The sequence below is a fragment of the Choloepus didactylus genome, chromosome 6 (genome assembly GCF_015220235.1).
Source record: "Choloepus didactylus isolate mChoDid1 chromosome 6, mChoDid1.pri, whole genome shotgun sequence".
NCBI classification, from domain to species: domain Eukaryota; kingdom Metazoa; phylum Chordata; class Mammalia; order Pilosa; family Megalonychidae; genus Choloepus; species Choloepus didactylus.
In genome coordinates this window covers 45,644,608-45,660,704 of record NC_051312.1, presented here as the reverse complement: position 1 = coordinate 45,660,704, position 16,097 = coordinate 45,644,608, and the positions used below count along the sequence as shown (strand labels likewise).

General features: G+C 39.3%; 2 protein-coding genes across 4 annotated transcripts in view; both read left to right on the top strand.

Annotated features, from left to right (window-relative positions):
• Positions 1-3,175, top strand: part of CAPRIN1 (cell cycle associated protein 1) — a 32,048-nt gene extending 28,873 nt beyond the window's left edge. Inside the window, exon 19 of the mRNA XM_037838922.1 lies at positions 1,336-3,175. Coding sequence (XP_037694850.1) covers positions 1,336-1,400 — 65 coding nt within the window. The 3' untranslated portion in view covers positions 1,401-3,175. The remainder of the gene's footprint in view (positions 1-1,335) is intronic.
• A 1,509-nt stretch (positions 3,176-4,684) lies between these two features.
• Positions 4,685-16,097, top strand: part of NAT10 (N-acetyltransferase 10) — a 50,311-nt gene continuing 38,898 nt past the window's right edge. Inside the window, exons 1-4 of one of the 3 annotated variants that reach the window (XM_037838919.1) lie at positions 4,685-7,640; positions 9,098-9,183; positions 9,620-9,742; positions 10,137-10,228. In XM_037838919.1, the coding sequence (XP_037694847.1) occupies positions 9,635-9,742; positions 10,137-10,228 (200 nt within the window). In that variant the 5' untranslated portion in view covers positions 4,685-7,640; positions 9,098-9,183; positions 9,620-9,634. Of the gene's footprint in view, positions 7,641-9,097; positions 9,184-9,619; positions 9,743-10,136; positions 10,229-16,097 lie in introns of those variants that run through there. The other 2 variants (XM_037838920.1, XM_037838918.1) reach the window with 2 other exon arrangements.

Here is a 16,097-nt window from a genome sequence, read left to right as displayed (position 1 = left end):
AATTGACTTGAAAACTAGGACATTTTCTCCTTGCAAAAAAGTGTTTTTCCAACTGGAAATTATTTTTCAGGTCCTAAAACCTGCTAGATGTTTTTAGGAAGTACTTAACTGATAAATTTTTGTAAGACATTTTTGGAATGAGATTGAATATTTATATAAATTTATTATTCCTCTTTCATTTTTGAAATATGGATATTAAATTTTAGGGTTAGAAACCTTTTAATGGCCAGATAACTATGGTTACATTTAGAGAACCATTTAGATGTGAAAGAACTAATTGAAATTAGTTCTTTTGGACCACTATTAGTTATATAAATATCAAGTTATTTCTGACTTTTAAACAAAAGCCTCAAAATCCTGACTAGCTTAATGAATTATATTTAAAAATCATAGTCTTTAAGCTCTTTTTTTGTTTATTTGTCTTTTAAGGTAGGAAAAATACTTCCTATTTGTACAGGAAGTTAACCTACTTAGCAGTTACATCTAGCATTTCATATAATCTAAAGTTCTAAATGGTTCTCTGATTTGAAGGAAGTTAAACATTGAAAAGGTTTCCTCTAAATATTGGCCATAACATGTGTAAAATGTATATTGAGGAGGAATTACAAAGTGCTCTGATTTGAATGCTAGCAGAAATTGGCCAGCAAGAAGGTACTTTTTAATTTATTTATTAATGGATCACTTGGGGAATTCCTGACTTGACTTAGAAGTATCTCAAAGGATATTTGCATGTGAATGTGGGTTATGTTCTTTCCCACCTTGTAGCATATTCAATGAAAGTAAAGTTAATTGATAGCTACAAATCTGTTTTAATGGCATGTAAAAAGTTATTTGTTACAAATTATACAATTTTGAATGTTATGTAGTTTTGTTTTTTTTTACGTTTAGATAATAAGGTCTGTTTTCATTTTGGTGCTTTTATTAATTTTGATAGTATGATGTTACTACTGAAATGTAAGCTAGAGTGTACACTAGAATGTAAGCTCCATGAGAGCAGGTACATTGTCTGTCTTCACTGCTGTATTTATTTCCAACGCCTGATGACAGTGCCTGTTCCATAGTAGGCACTCAATAAATACTTGTTGAATGAATGAATGAATGAGTACTGGTGGAATACTCCATTAGCTCTACTCTTCTTTTAGCTAGAGAACATGAGCAAATTTGCACATTACAACTTCAGAACAGGTGAAACCTGAACACTGAAGAATTGACCTCTTAAACCTAATAATGTGGTGACAACCTATCCAGATGCTTCTTGACTTCAGATGAAAATCTGCTTGAAGGCAAAACAAATAATATTTGAAAGAAAAACCAAATACCATTTTTGTCTTCTAGGTCGTGGAGGGCCCCCAAGACCCAACAGAGGGATGCCGCAAATGAACACTCAGCAAGTGAATTAATCTGATTCACAGGATTATGTTTAATCGCCAAAAACACACTGGGCAGTGTACCATAATATGTTACCAGAAGAGTTATTATCTATTTGTTCTCCCTTTCAGGAAACTTGTAAAGGGACTGTTTTCATCCCATAAAGACAGGACTACAATTGTCAGCTTTATATTACCTGGATATGGAAGGAAACTCTTTTTATTCTGCATGTTCTATCCTAAGCGTCATCTTGAGCCTTGCACATTGATAGATTCCTCACCCTTGCTTAGGAGTAAAACATACTTTATAGGGTGATAATATATCCATAGTTATTTGAAGTGGTTTGGAAAAAGCAAGATTGACTTTTCTGACATTGGATAAAATCTGTAAATCAGCCCTAGAGTTGTTCAATTGTAATTAACAAAACTAAAATTTATCCCATGAAAGGAAGATGGAAGGTGTGGAGTGTGGTTTGGCAGAACAACTGCATTTCACAGCTTTTCCAGTTAAATTGGAGCACTGAACGTTTAGATGCATACCAAATTATGCCTGGGCCCTTGATCACACATTTAAGGCTGGCTACCAGCTTTGACACAGCACTATTCATCATCTGGCCAAAGTACTGTGGTTAAAAATATGTAAATTGCTTTTTAACAGCTGATACTATATAAAACAAAGCCAAAATGCAAAATTAGGCTTTGATTGGCACTTTTTGAAAAATATGCAACAAACATGGGATGTAATCTGGATGGCCGCTTCTGTATTTAATGTGAAGTATTTAGATACCTTTTGAACACTTAACAATTTCTTTGACAATGACTTTTGTAAGGATTGGTAGTATGTATCATTCCTTATGACATGTACATTGTCTTTCACTAATTCTTGGATCTTGCTGTAATGTCACCTAAATTGGTACAGGTACTGATGAAAATCTTTAATGGATAATCATAACACTTTTGGTCACATGTCTTTCCTGCAGCCTGAAGGTTTTTAAAAGAAAAAAGATATCAAATGCCTGCTGCTACCACCCTTTTAAATTGCTATCTTTTGAAAAGCACCATTATGTGTTTTAGATTGATTTCCCTGTGTAGGGAAATGACAGTCAGTAGTTCTCAGTTTTGATGGTAAAAGCAAAACAAATAAAACATGTTTATAAAAGTTGTACCTTGAAACACTGCTGTTCGACAACTAGCAGCTTATGTGATTTACCCCATGCACTGTTAGTGTCACAAATTTTGTGGTTATCTCCAGCAGCTCTTTCTGTAGTATGTACACTTATCTTTTCTCTAATTTAAGTCTAATTGAATTCTCCTTTTCTCATGGAGGCATTGTGGTGATGTGTGATGTCTTCCCTTAGATGCACAGGGAGAATCATAAGTTTGATGGAGAATGGACAGTTAAGTAGTGACTTAGCCTTCCTTATGTACTGTGTTGGAATTTGTGTTATCAGTTTGAGCATTAGTTCTGTGTGCTTGTGAACGTAATGCTGCTTGTTGTTGCATCCTGCTTTTACTTCATGGAAAATTCATACCATCTATTAAGCTAAGGCTACTAAGTTAGTGGTGTTTTCTGTGCAGATATTGAATTTTATTTCAGCCTTTAGCTAAGGATTTTTTTCCCAGTAGTTGCCTCATCTACTTAAAAAAGAATTCTCCAACATTCATCATCAGACAACTGGAGTTTTTGCTGGTTTTGTAACTTACTAAAAATAGATAGGCTGTTGAACATTCCACATTCAGAAGTTTTATAGGGTTGTAGGGATGGGGGATCTTCAATGTTTATTTTCAAATAAAATAAGTTCTTGACATATCATTTGTGGTTGTGGTACATCATATTGGAAGGGTTATCTGTTTAGTTTTGCAAACGACTATTTCTTTGGCTAGCACCTCCCCTTGTGTGCTTTAAATGACATCTGCCTGGGATGTACCACAACCATATGTTAGCTGTATTTCAGCAGCTTAGATAAAATATTTGTGGTTTAGTGGGTAATCCATAGATGATGTTATGCTTACAAGCCTATAAAACTAAATTTGCTTTCTGCAGAATATAATTTCATGACATTTAAAATTACAAAATTGACGTAAATAAGTTCTTTATACAATGATGTTCTCTATGAATCAGTTCAGAGATGGGATGGGGAGAAAGGCCTTCTAGGTTTCAAACTTACTTGCATTAGTGAAGTGAATGTGTAATGTTAATGTATAAAGGTGTTAGTATTTATTTGATTATTTCTATGTATGTTTTTTAAAAGAATCGTTTGTTCTTTTCAAAATACTATACTTTTTGGCATTCTACCATTGCAGTCTAAATGTAAATTTTTTATGTCTCAATTCAGACTATATTTTTTAATGGAAATATCTCATGAGGCAGAGAACTTTTTAAAAAATCCCCAAAGTGTTCTGTATAATATGTGATTGCCTGTCCAAGCTGCAGGGAGCCTTTTTGTTTGATGAAATGCATATTTTTTAACAGATTTACAAGGAAGTGATTGCCACACATGTCACTGTACCTTTTTGGTGTAGCAAGACTCCACATATAAAATACTTTTGTAAATGTACAATATCAGTCATCTTAACATGGGTAATGAAACTTCTTTTTTAAAGCCTTAGGGTAGAATGTCATTGATAACCTTGGTTAGAACGGTTTTATTTCCAGATCCTAATAATTATAAAGAATATGGAAGTTTTCCCAAAAATTATTGTATCTTGATATTAAACAATATCCTTAAAACATCTTAAATCAGTTAGCTTCTACGGTTTTATCTCTGTATATGTGCAACTGATGTGTGGAACACTTTTCTACTTGGAGTCAATAGAATTTTCATTTTCAGAAGGCTCACTGAGGTGCTCAGTTGACAACCAATTCATAAAATGTTGAGGGCAGTTAAGCAATCAGCCTCCCAAGTGTCTTAGGAAATTTGGATTGCTTATTATATTTTCAATAATATATCTAATTAGGGAGAAATGGGATGCAGGTAAGCACTGGAGTTCAAACCCATTACTTCATCTTTAAGCTCCTGAATCCATATGCCACTGGTGTTTTTGTTAAGCCCTCTTAAATTGTATTGAGTATAAATTATATTTGATAGTCAGTATTGCCTTTGAGCTTGTCCCTTCTATAGAGATAATGGGGGGCACTCAGGAAAACGAAAATAAATTGCTAAGGCTCATCTTTTATCTTTTCCCAGTTTGAATTTTTCTGTAAAAATACTGGAAAAGACCAGTGACTGTTTTAAATCCTGTTAGATTAAGTCATACTAAAACTGATTGCTCATTGTCCTTGGGAGAAGTCTGCTTCAGTTTTGTGTACCATCTAGTAAAGCTCTTAAGTATTAAAGAAATAATGTTAATTGTGAGAAGGGAAGAAAAGGCTTCAAGAAATCTACATTCTCAACCAGAATTGTAACACTCTAAAAGCTTAACACACTGTTCTGGAAACCCAATCCAGTTCCATGCAGCAGCCTGCTTTTGAGTGTAGGCAGTGAATAACTGCAGTTATTCCCTGATCTAGTAAAGGCAGTTTTATAGGGTATTATTCCTTGTTTGTAAGTACTAGTTTTTCTTCAAGTACTGTGTTTATATTAAGGAGCCTCTATTAAAGCACTGCACTAAGGCTTCATTCATCAAGTTTAGATACCTATTCTTTGTTTGCTAGGCATCATGCCAGGTATTAGGGATTTCAGTGGTGCCAAAATCACTGCTTCCCTGCTTTACTGAGTGAACAGTCTAGTCAACAAGAGTCACATGGTGACACAAAAGTGGCAGATGCTATGATGGAACAACATGGTTGATGATAGATAAGGCAGATAATTAAGGCCATTACTGCTAGCATATGACTTAAGTCAATGGCCAGGAAAGACTTCATTGAAAAGGATAATTGATGGAAAACTTGAAAGGCGTAGTAAACTAGGCAAAGAAGGTGAGAGAAGAGCATGTTCAAAAGTCCTATCCAGTGACTGAAATGGCTCTTTGGTGCAAGTGGAATGATTAAGGATTACGGAGTTGTAGGGAGCTAGAGAAATACGTAAGGGCTACTATGCAGGGCTTTATAGTTAAATTCCATGAAGTTAAAGTCGTTTTGTCTTGTAAGAACTATTGGAAATCATTTGAGATATTAAAGATGTTTGTGAGGGGGGAGGGGGGTGTGTGAGTCATTAATAAAATTGACATTTAAAAAGAACTTGCCATGTTTAAAACAATCTATAGGGAAGAGATCTAGGAGGCTCATGAGCCCATATGAGAGTTTTAACATGAACTAAGGGTGGAGAAAAAGGGGACAGATTCTCCAGATGGTCTCTCTGTCCTTTGTTGAATTCTTTAGGCCTCAGTTGTCAGACTTCATTTCCAGCTATACTCTTGCCTAGGTGATTTTGTCCAATCCCATGGCTTTGAGTGTCATCAGCATTTTAGTCACTTCTAAATATTTCCAAGTCCCAAACACCCCTAAACTCGGGATTCATACCAACTGAGGATTCATGAAACTCAGGATTCATCTTGGTTTGATTTTCTTGAGTCTTCTAAATAAACCTCTTGATTAAGCCCATGCCAGCTTCTTTATATCATCCACATGCCCAGAGCAAATAACTTGGGTACCTTGAGTTTTTCTCATAACCTCTAATCCTGCAGCAATCCATATTCCATCTTTAAAATATATCCTGAGTCAACTTGCACTTGGGACTGCCACCACTGCCAGCCTAGAATAGGTAACTATAATAGTTCATAATGGTTGTTCCTCTTACCTGCTCACTCAGCAGCCAGAGGGAGCCTTTTAAAAGAGGGCAAATTAGGTCTTGCCACTCTTCTACCCCTCAGACACTGCTGTTTTTCCATCCTACTTAGAATTCTGAGTCTTTGGCCTGTTGAAGCTCTATTATCTGGCTTCATCTACCCCTTTCCCTTTTGCTCACTGTTGTGGCCTCACTAGTTGCTTTGCCAAGATTTTTTCCATTTCAGAGACTTTACATAATGCATCTTAGTGGGAGGCTTTTACCTCAAAATATTTTCAAGGGTCATTCAGGTCTTTGCTCCATTGTGGATATTTTAAAAGCTGAAAAACTGGGTAAAGATATTTATGACAGGATAACATGGTATCACTTACCAGGTATATCTTCCTTAACTACTATTTAAAACTAGAATTATGTGAACTTCAGGGGCTGGGAGCTTTTGGTACTGTATCTCATATGAACAGTCATATTAAGGAATGGGATAATAGATACTGACTACACAGGTGGTGATATCAATTACATTGGAATTGCAGGTGTATCTGAGGAAGGAATTTCAGGTAGGAAGGGAAAGAATGAGTGCAGCTTTGTACATTGAGTTTGAGGCATCACAGTGTCAAGCAAGCGGGTACATTGTGTGCCTGACGTTTAGTGATTTGGCCCAAAGACAGAAATGTACAAGTAAGTATAGATGGCCCTTGTAGTCATGTGTTTGGATGAGTTCTGGGAGCTGGGGGAATAACTGAACAAGCAGAGCTTCAGAACTGGTGTTCGGAAAAGCTCCAGCATTCGACGGCCAGATAGAAGCATAAAGGGAGCCTGCAAAGCACGGTGGCCACAATGCTTGGTGGGAAACCTACAGAATTCCAGGCAGGTCCACAAGATCAACACTACGGGTGGGGGACGGGGGTTCAAGTTAGGCGAATGAAATAGGTCTATCGATAGAATTTTCTCATCTTGCCACATTAAATCAGATATGCAAAACTGCACAGATCCTGGAACCAGGGATTCTCGCACAACCAGGTTAACAAAACCCTGGACTACTTACCTAACGTGTGCTGCATCGCACCCTTCTGGGCATTCAGGCCAGCCCCGGCACAGTGGCAGATGCTAGGGATGCAGAGGATGTAGATAATATAAATCTTATATCGCTGTTCTTATTTTGCCTTTCGTAACCAGGACATTTAAATTCTGATATGAAGATAAAGGCAAATTGTCTCCAGCACCAGTTACCGTAAGCAGAAGTTAAAATGTACAGCCGCGATTTAAGTAAGCTTTAGCCGCGCCGCCTACCGGGTTTCTGACGTCATCAGTCAGGGACCGTATTTGAGAAAGGCCTACCTCACTTGTCGCCGCGCCGTTAGTGCGTTCGCGTGCGCACTGCTACCAGCGCCTGAGCTGGACTTGCGTTGCGGCGTGAGGCAACTTTGAGAGCGCCAGTCGGGCATCCGCTAAAGGCAGCTCACCGGGTCTTCCTCGCGTCTGGAGCTCCTCTGTTCCCCACGTGTTTCCGCCTCGCCACTTACTGGGATACCCTGGATTCCCGGCCCAGGTACCCGTTGTGGGAGGGTGTGAGAGGGGTTCCAAGATCGGCGTTCCTGTCTTTTCCTGGTCGGGAGGGGACCGACTAGAGGACGGAGGCTCTGCATCCAGGCCGGTGTCAGGCCCACACTGACTTCTGCCCTGCCGGGCCGTTCTTGGATGACAGGATACTCTCTTCCCCAATACGAGGCCACAAGGGCTTTTTGAGCACTCTTGGGTGTTGCGTGGCTAGATCACCACCCTCCAGGGACCTCTGGCTTGGAGGACGGGGTGAATGAACGGGTGATAGCACTTTGGCACTCCGCGGAACTAGCCCTCAGTTCTTGGTTGTAGCGCTGAGCTTTGAAGTGAAACAGAATAATTTCAGATCCTCCCACTCTCTTCATCACTTCTCTATGCTCATTCGTTTTTCTTGTTAATGAGCAGTCAGATTCAGGACTTTTGTTTTGTTTATCAGTGCACTTGAAATGATGCTTGGCACATAGGTGCTTTATATATTTAAGTGGATAGGTGAGTGAATTAAAAAAAGTCATCTTTCCCTTCCTTCAGGGCCTTCCTCATCCATTAATCCTTCTGTGGCAACTCCAGCCTACACTAGTCTCGCCTTCATCGGGCCGTTGGCTGTAACTATTATTTTACATTTAATTTTGTCTTTCCCTTATTTACCTTTTGCAAGGAGAACGAAAACTTGAAGTCACAGGCCTTATCTGGCACTTCTGAAGCTCCCACAGTAGCTAGAGCAAAAAACAATCCCCGATAATTAGTTGATTGATTTTTGTCTGTATGTGGCCCACAACACAGGACCTACAAGCTTAGGCAGGCTATGGAAAGGGAAGGAGCTGAAGCTTTGGAGTTAGTTAGACTTGAGTGGGAATCCTGACCCTGTCAGTTGCCTGCCTTGAGAAACTCGAGTTCTTTATATTTGTTTCTTAACTTATAAAATAGGGGCTATCAATTATGACATGGTGCTTTACAGTAAGACAGAACTGCTAAGGTTCTTGTTTGCATTGGGAGGTTAGAAGGGACAGTTAAGACATGGTTAAGGTTCAGTCATTTATGTTTAGAATGCATCAGGCACTGGAGTTTTAAATTTTATATTGCAGTAATATTAATGATTTTTCTGATTTTTTGGTGTATTTGTTGTGGTAATGATGCAATTCCTTTCATATGTGATCCCATAACTATTGATGTCTATCTGTACAAAGGTCTGTTTGGTTTTCTTTCCCTTGAGGAAATGATACTATACATTCCGTCATAGAAATATTTGTTGTTCTTTTTCCCTGACTTTATTAGTAATGCATGTGAATTTTAAAAAAACAACAAAACCCAAAGGACAAAATAAAAATCATCTGTAATCCCATCATCCAGAAATAACTACTTTATGTTTTAGCATTTTTCTTCTAGTCTTTTTTTCTGATATATATATATATGAAAGAATTAAAAAAAGTCATATTTCCCTTCCTACAGGGCCTTCCTCATCCATTAATCCTTCTGTGGCAACTCCAGCCCACATTAGTCTCTCCTTCATCGGGCATACACACATAAAAAGAAAGGTATCATACTTTATGTTACCATGTTATCCTTTCATGAACATGTTAATCCATATTCTTAGATAGGTTTTGAAAATGCTTTTGAAATGACTACCTATTGTTATCTCTCAGATATACTGTTATATATTTTAATCATTTTCCTATAATTTTGAACATTTGAGTTTCCAATTTTTTTTTAACTTCTTAATTGAGCTATGAGTTTCAGCTTCCTTTCTGACTTCCCATGCTGAGGCAACATTTCTTCACCTCCCAAGCCTCAGTTTCCTAATTTAAAAAATGAGGCTAATTTTTTCCCTATGGAGCTGTTTGAGGGTTGAGTAAGAAGGTACTTAAAAATCTGGTAGCACAGCCCCTGGCACCACAGGAGGCAGCTAGCTAATGTTCCTTACCCAGAATCTGGTGTTCATATCCACTTGTGTTTCTTTTCTTTCTCTTTTAGGGATAGTCTTTCACCATGAATCGGAAGAAGGTGGATAACCGCATCCGGATTCTCATTGAGAATGGGGTAGCTGAGAGACAAAGGTCTCTCTTTGTTGTAGTTGGGGATCGAGGAAAGGATCAGGTAAGACCTAGTAAATGCTTCCTGAGTTACTTTGTATCCTGTCCTAAAGAGATAGCATGTTATAGGCCCTCTAGAATTTCAGCACATAATGACGGAAGGTCTCTTTTGGCTGGCTATCTTTAAGTAAAAAGCCTATTGAGGATCTTCCTTTGTTTTCTAGAAATGATAAATACTCTGTATTTAGAATTATTTGCTGACAAGTTAATTGCTCTTGGTGGATTGAGCACAAGGTTAAGTGTTTGTGACCTGGTTTCTAGTCCCAGCCTGGTTGCTACTTGCCTTGTGACCTTGGGCACTTCCCTTCCCTGGCCCTTAAGTCAAATGAAGTCTTGCATGTGACAGTCTCTACGTTTTTTTTTTTTTGCCCTGAGATTCTGTGACTTTTCTCTGGCAGGTGGTAATACTACATCATATGCTATCCAAAGCAACTGTGAAGGCTCGGCCTTCAGTGCTGTGGTGTTATAAGAAAGAGCTGGGGTTTAGCAGGTAAGCTTGGCCCTTTGTGTGTTCCACCCATTTACAGTTCCCGCTTGTTCGTTAAATGCCAGGAAATGACTCCTTGACATAGTTTTTCAGGGATCATTAGTGGAGGTGCTGTCTCTGAGGATATTTCCAAATAGAGAAAAAATAGTGCTGTCATTTCTTTGTTTCTGAGAATAAATTTCAGATTATTTTCACACTCTTTCAGTACCTAGCCCAAGTCCTTGCCCTTCATTCATGGTTTTACTTCCTACTTTTCTAAGCTGATCAAGCCCATTGAATCCAAGTTCCTTCAGTTGCGTTTCCCTACCTCAAATTAACTCTCCCTTCTTTCTTACCTTTTGTTTCTGAGGAGGAGGTACCTCATCCCATGTCCAAAGCAGACTCCTTCATCTATTCTGGATCTCTTCTCTCACCTCTTTCAGGACCTTTAACTTCTTTTCTCTGTTGCTTGCCCCATGCCCCTTTGAAGCTTTGTCGTTTTTCCTATAAACATGCTCACCTTTCTTCATTCTCAAAAAATGATTAGTTACATATTCAGTGTTATCCCTTAGACTAGCATTTTCTTTCATTTTTATTGCCAATCACTGTAAAACAGAAAACGTTTGTACTTCCTTACTTCCCACTGCCACCCCCCAATGCCCTTGCTGTCTGGCTTCTGCTCCTGCCATTTTGATCACACTGCTCTTAGAGGTCACTGGCGACCCGATGCCTAATACAACAACTCTTCTCCCTCTTCCTCCTGCTTTTCTTTTTTCCTCCCGGTTCATTGCTGTATTTTACTGACTGTTCTCTCAGCTAGGGTGACTACCAGTGTGGCTACTCTGTTGCCCAAATTTAATAGAATTTAAATATGTGTTCCTTACTCTTCTTTTCATAGCCAGCTTTTCCTTTTGACTTTTTTATTTCAGGTCCTGAAATTACCCCGTAGGCTTAGATATTCAAACCCTATACTCTGGCTAAACACCATGCTTTTCTCTTGCTTTCTTGTCTGCCTGGAATGCCACTTCACTTCTCTGACTTCACCTACTGAAATCTTCCTTCTCATTTTTCAGGGTCTGCTGCCTTCATGACACTTTTCCTAAGCCCGTCAGTCATACCTGACAGTTCTTCTACCTGCTTCCTCCCTTGTCCTCCTCTTATGGTGCTGATCACACTCTGCCTCAGGATGAATTGCTGGTCTACTGGTGTTTTTTTGTTTGTTTGTTTGTTTGTTTGTTTTCATTTCTAGGTGGTAAGCTCCTTTAGTTAGGAGCCTCTCCTACTTATCTTTGTATTTTCATATTTTCAGATTGTGCTAGTTTTCCCAGCTGCTGTGACAGATATCCCACAGTGGGTTGACTTAAACAGTGGGAATTTATTGACTCACAGGTTGAGGCTAGAGAAGTCCAAAATCAAGGCATCAACAAGATGTTGCTTTCAGTCCCCAAAGTGTAACATTCTGGTGCTGGCTGCTGATGATCCTTGGGGTTCCTTGGCTTGTATCTCTGCCTTGTGTCACATTCCAGTGACTTCTCCTTTGTCTTCCAAGTTCTGTTGACTTCCAGCTTCTGGCTCCTCCCTGTGGCTTTGTCTGCCCCTGGCTTCTGGTTTCTTTCTCTTTATAAGGCCTCCAGTAATCTGGATTAAGACCAACCTCATTCAGTTGGGCCATACCTTAACAAAAATATCTTCAAGGGATCCTGTCTAAAATGGGTTCATACCCGCAGGAATACAGATTAAGAATGTGTCTAAATTGGGGTACATAATTCAGTCTACTACACAAATGATCCAGCATGTTTGTAGTAGGTATTCAGTTAGTTGAGTTGAATGTATTATTGACAGGCTCTAAAATTATTTTATTTTATTTTATTTTATTTTAATTTTTTTATTTTGAAACGAATTCAAAGTTATAGGAACAGTTGCAAAAACAATACTAACCCCATATACAGAATTCCATCATACCCTGACCCCCCTCCCCCGATAGCCCAATCCACTAACTTTAACATGCTGTCACATCGCTATTTCTTTCTCTCCCTCCCTCCCTCCCTATCTATCATCCATCGTCTATTGCTCTGTCTTCTGAACATATGAGAGCTACCTGCACACATACTTGAACAAACACTATAATTCACATATACACTTCCGATGAACAAGAACATTCTTTTATGCAATCCCATTAAGCGCAGCTAAGAAGTACAAGAGATTCAACAATGATACAAAGCTTACATTCTATATTTCCTTTTCCTTATGTCTCAACTGTGTCCCTTTGAGCCTCCTGTCCTCCATCCTCCAATCCCATCCAGGTTCATCCTTGGCATTCAATTGTCATCTATTTAGACTGTCTTTTTTTTTTTTTTCAATTGTGGAAACATATATACAGCCTAAATCTTCCCATTCCACCCCCTGTCTAGCATTCCATTAGTGGGATTAATCACCTTTAGAATGTTGTAATGCTCTTTCCCACCATCCATTATTAGAAATTTCCCTTCACCTCAAACAGCAACCCTACACTCATTTCTTAACTCCCCATTACCCCTTCCCCCATTTCTCTTAACCCATACTCTACTTTTCATTTCTATGGTCATATTCTCTAATAATTTCTTTGTGTTTACTGTGGGTCATAAAATTAACCTCTTAAATCCATAACAATCTTGTTTTTCTTTGACACCACCTTCATTTCAATAGGACATATAAACTATGTTCCTATACTCCTCCATTCCCCCACGTTTATATAGTTGTCTAAAATTACATATTTTATGTTGAGTTCAAAACCACTGATTTGTCATTAGAGTTTGTGTATTTTATATCATGTAGGAAGTAAATAGTGGAGTTACAATTCAAAAATTATTGACTTCTATTTGTATTCCATTGTGGTTGGAGAATGTGCTTTGAGTATATTCAAATTTTTTTTTTTTTTAATTTCTTGAGGCTTGTTTTATGTCCCAGCTTATGGTCCCTTCTGGAGAAAGATCCGTGATCACTAGAGAAAAATGAGTGTCCTGATAATTTGGGATGTAAGGTTCTATATATGTCTGTTAAAATTCTCTATATCTCTTTCTCCTTTCTTTGTTTCTCTGTTGGTAGGGCTCCCTTTAATATCTGAAGTAGGGCAGGTCTTTTATTGGTAAACTCTCTCAGCATTTGTTTGTCTGTGAAAAATTTAAGCTCTTCCTCAAATTTGAAGGAGAGTTTTGCTGATAAAGTATTCTTGGTTGGAAATTTTTCTCTCTCAGAATTTTAAATATGTCATGCCACTGCCTTCTCGCCTCCATGGTGGCCGCTGAGTAGTCACAACTCAGTCTTAATGTTTTTTCCTTTGTATGTGGTGAATTGCTTTTCTCTTGCTGCTTTCAGAACTTGCTCCTTCTCTTCAGTATTTGAGTGTCTGATCAGAATATATCTCGGAGTGGGTTTATTTGGATTTATTCTATTTGGAGTTTGCTGGACATTTGTGCTTTGTGTATTTATATTGTGTAGAAGGTTGGGGAAGTTTTCCCCAACAATTTCTTTGAATACTCTTTCTAGACCTTTACCCTTCTCTTTCCCTCCTGGGACACCAATGAGTCTTAAGTTTGGACATTTTATTTTATCTATCGTATCCCTGAGATCCGTTTCGATTTTTTTTATTTTTTTCTCCATTCTTTCTTTTGTTCTTTCATTTTCTGTTCTGTGGACTTCTCAGACACTGAGACGTTGTTCAGCTTCCTCTAATCTTGTATTGTGAATATCCAGAGTCTTTTTAATTTGGCCAACAGTTTCTTTTATTTCCATAAGATCTTCTATTTTTTTATTTACTCTTGCAATGTCTTCTTTATGCTCTTCTAGGGTCTTCTTTATGTCGCTTATATCCTGGGCCATGGTCTTCTTGATGTCCTTTAAATCCTCTGCCATGTTTTCATTCCTCAATGGCAGTTCTTTGATTAATTGTGCCAAGTACTGTGTCTCTTCTGATATTTTGATGTGGGTGTTTGGAATTGGATTCTCTGTATCGTCTGGTTTTATCATATGCATTAAGATTTTCTGTTGTTTTTGGCCTCTTGGCATGTACTTTGCTTGATAGGGTTCTTTCAAGTTGTAAAAAAAAGATACCAATCTAATTTTTCAGAAACACAGTTTGGTGGTGTACACTTTCTCTAACTAACCAGCATGTGGCGTCTGTGAGTCACCTATACCCCTCAAGTCAGTTCTCCACCTTGTCCCCACGGTTAGTGGGGAAATGATTCTTGTGGGGTTCAGTTGGAGAACTCAGTTTGGGTGTGTTGCTGGAGCCATCCACCCTGAATGTGGGGCGTGTGTCCAGGTGGCCAGGGAGGAAGAGCAGCTTTAATATTCAAATCCCCCAGGTTCCCGGAGATTCAAGGCTGCCTCAAGAGTCTAAGTCTTCATTTCAGTTCAGCCCCAGACCCTCTCTCTCGCTGTCCCACAAACCACCAGACTTGGTGTAGCATCCCTGGGTTCTCTGAGCGGGCACCCCCTCCCAGCCGTGATCCTCCAGGATCTCTGCCGAGGGAATGCCGTGCTACGTCACCAGTGCACACCGTCCCTCAAGGGAAGCCCCGGGCCGCCGGGCTGTGAAGGGGCGCTCTCAGCCTGATGCAAAGATGGCCGAACGGGGCGTCTTGACCCCCCCCCCCCCACAGTTCCTCCTTCCCAGCTCCGGGACAACTGGCGCGTCTCTGGGCTGTGGGCATGGCCCTGGGCAGGAGTTTATCCAGCCCTCCAGGGAGCCAGCTGCCAGCTGCAGGGTTTCTTTCAGCTTCCGGCTCTCCCCTCCGCTCCCCTGTCCCTGAGGGTATCTGCAGCGGGCTATCCTCCAGGCCAGACACCGAGAGGCCGGCCCAGCCCCCTCTTGCTGTGTTTTACTGCGTGGTTCCCGCTGTCACAACTGTAGCCGCTCCTGGGTTTCTCTCTCTCTCTTTTTTTTTTTTTCTTAAAAGAACCAGTCAGTCTCCAAACGCCAACCCCTGGCTTTCCTACACTGCTGCACGGCTGCGGGTCTTCCAGCCAGCTTACTCACTCGTTTCAGAATGCAGACTCTTGGTTTCACCAAGTATGCGTCCCCTGTGGTACTAGCAGACCTCATCCAGCTGGCACATTGTTGTAACCGGTATTCTGGGTCACTTTCTGGTTTTTATCTAGTGTTTCTCCACTTTTATCTTAGTTTCTCCACCTCTAAAATTATTTTAATTTTAATTAGTGGCAAAGGCTAAACTTGATTACTCCCTGTCTTCTGGCCTTAAAGAAATTTTTTTCTGCCTAAATGAAACCAGATTTTGAGTAAATAATTTGCTTTTTTTAAAAAAAATTATAAAAGTCTTATTGTAGGAAATGTGAAAAATGCAAAATATCACAAATGAAAATAAAAATCACCCACAATCTCAGCATCCAGGCATTGTTAGCATTTGGGTATATAGCATCGGTATATAGTTTAAAACATGATTGGTATTATGTTGTACATAAGCTTTCATAATTGAGCAGGTGAGCACTTTTAATATAGTTTGAAAATAACACCTGTCACCTATCGGCAGAATTTCATGTTTCTGGGGCTTCTGATTTTCACTACTGATCAATTGGTAAATGTGAGATGGGTGCAGAACTAGGCAGTTCACAGTTTTATGGGCAAATTTGCCTTTTGAATTTAACTTGCCTGGTTTTACTTGTAAAAGTCTATTCTGTGTTTGTAGCTCTCCCATGCCAACCCCTTCATATCCGTGAGTTGGCAGAGCATTGGGCTAAAGCTGATGCTTTCTTGTAAGTTGTGAACTTAAGGCATGAGCCAGAAGGAACAGTGAAGACTAGCTAGCATTCCTTATTTCACAGATGAGGAAGTAGAGGCCTAGAGTGGGAAGGGCCTTGGTACTAGCTATTCTGTTAGAGAACTATGGTAACATTT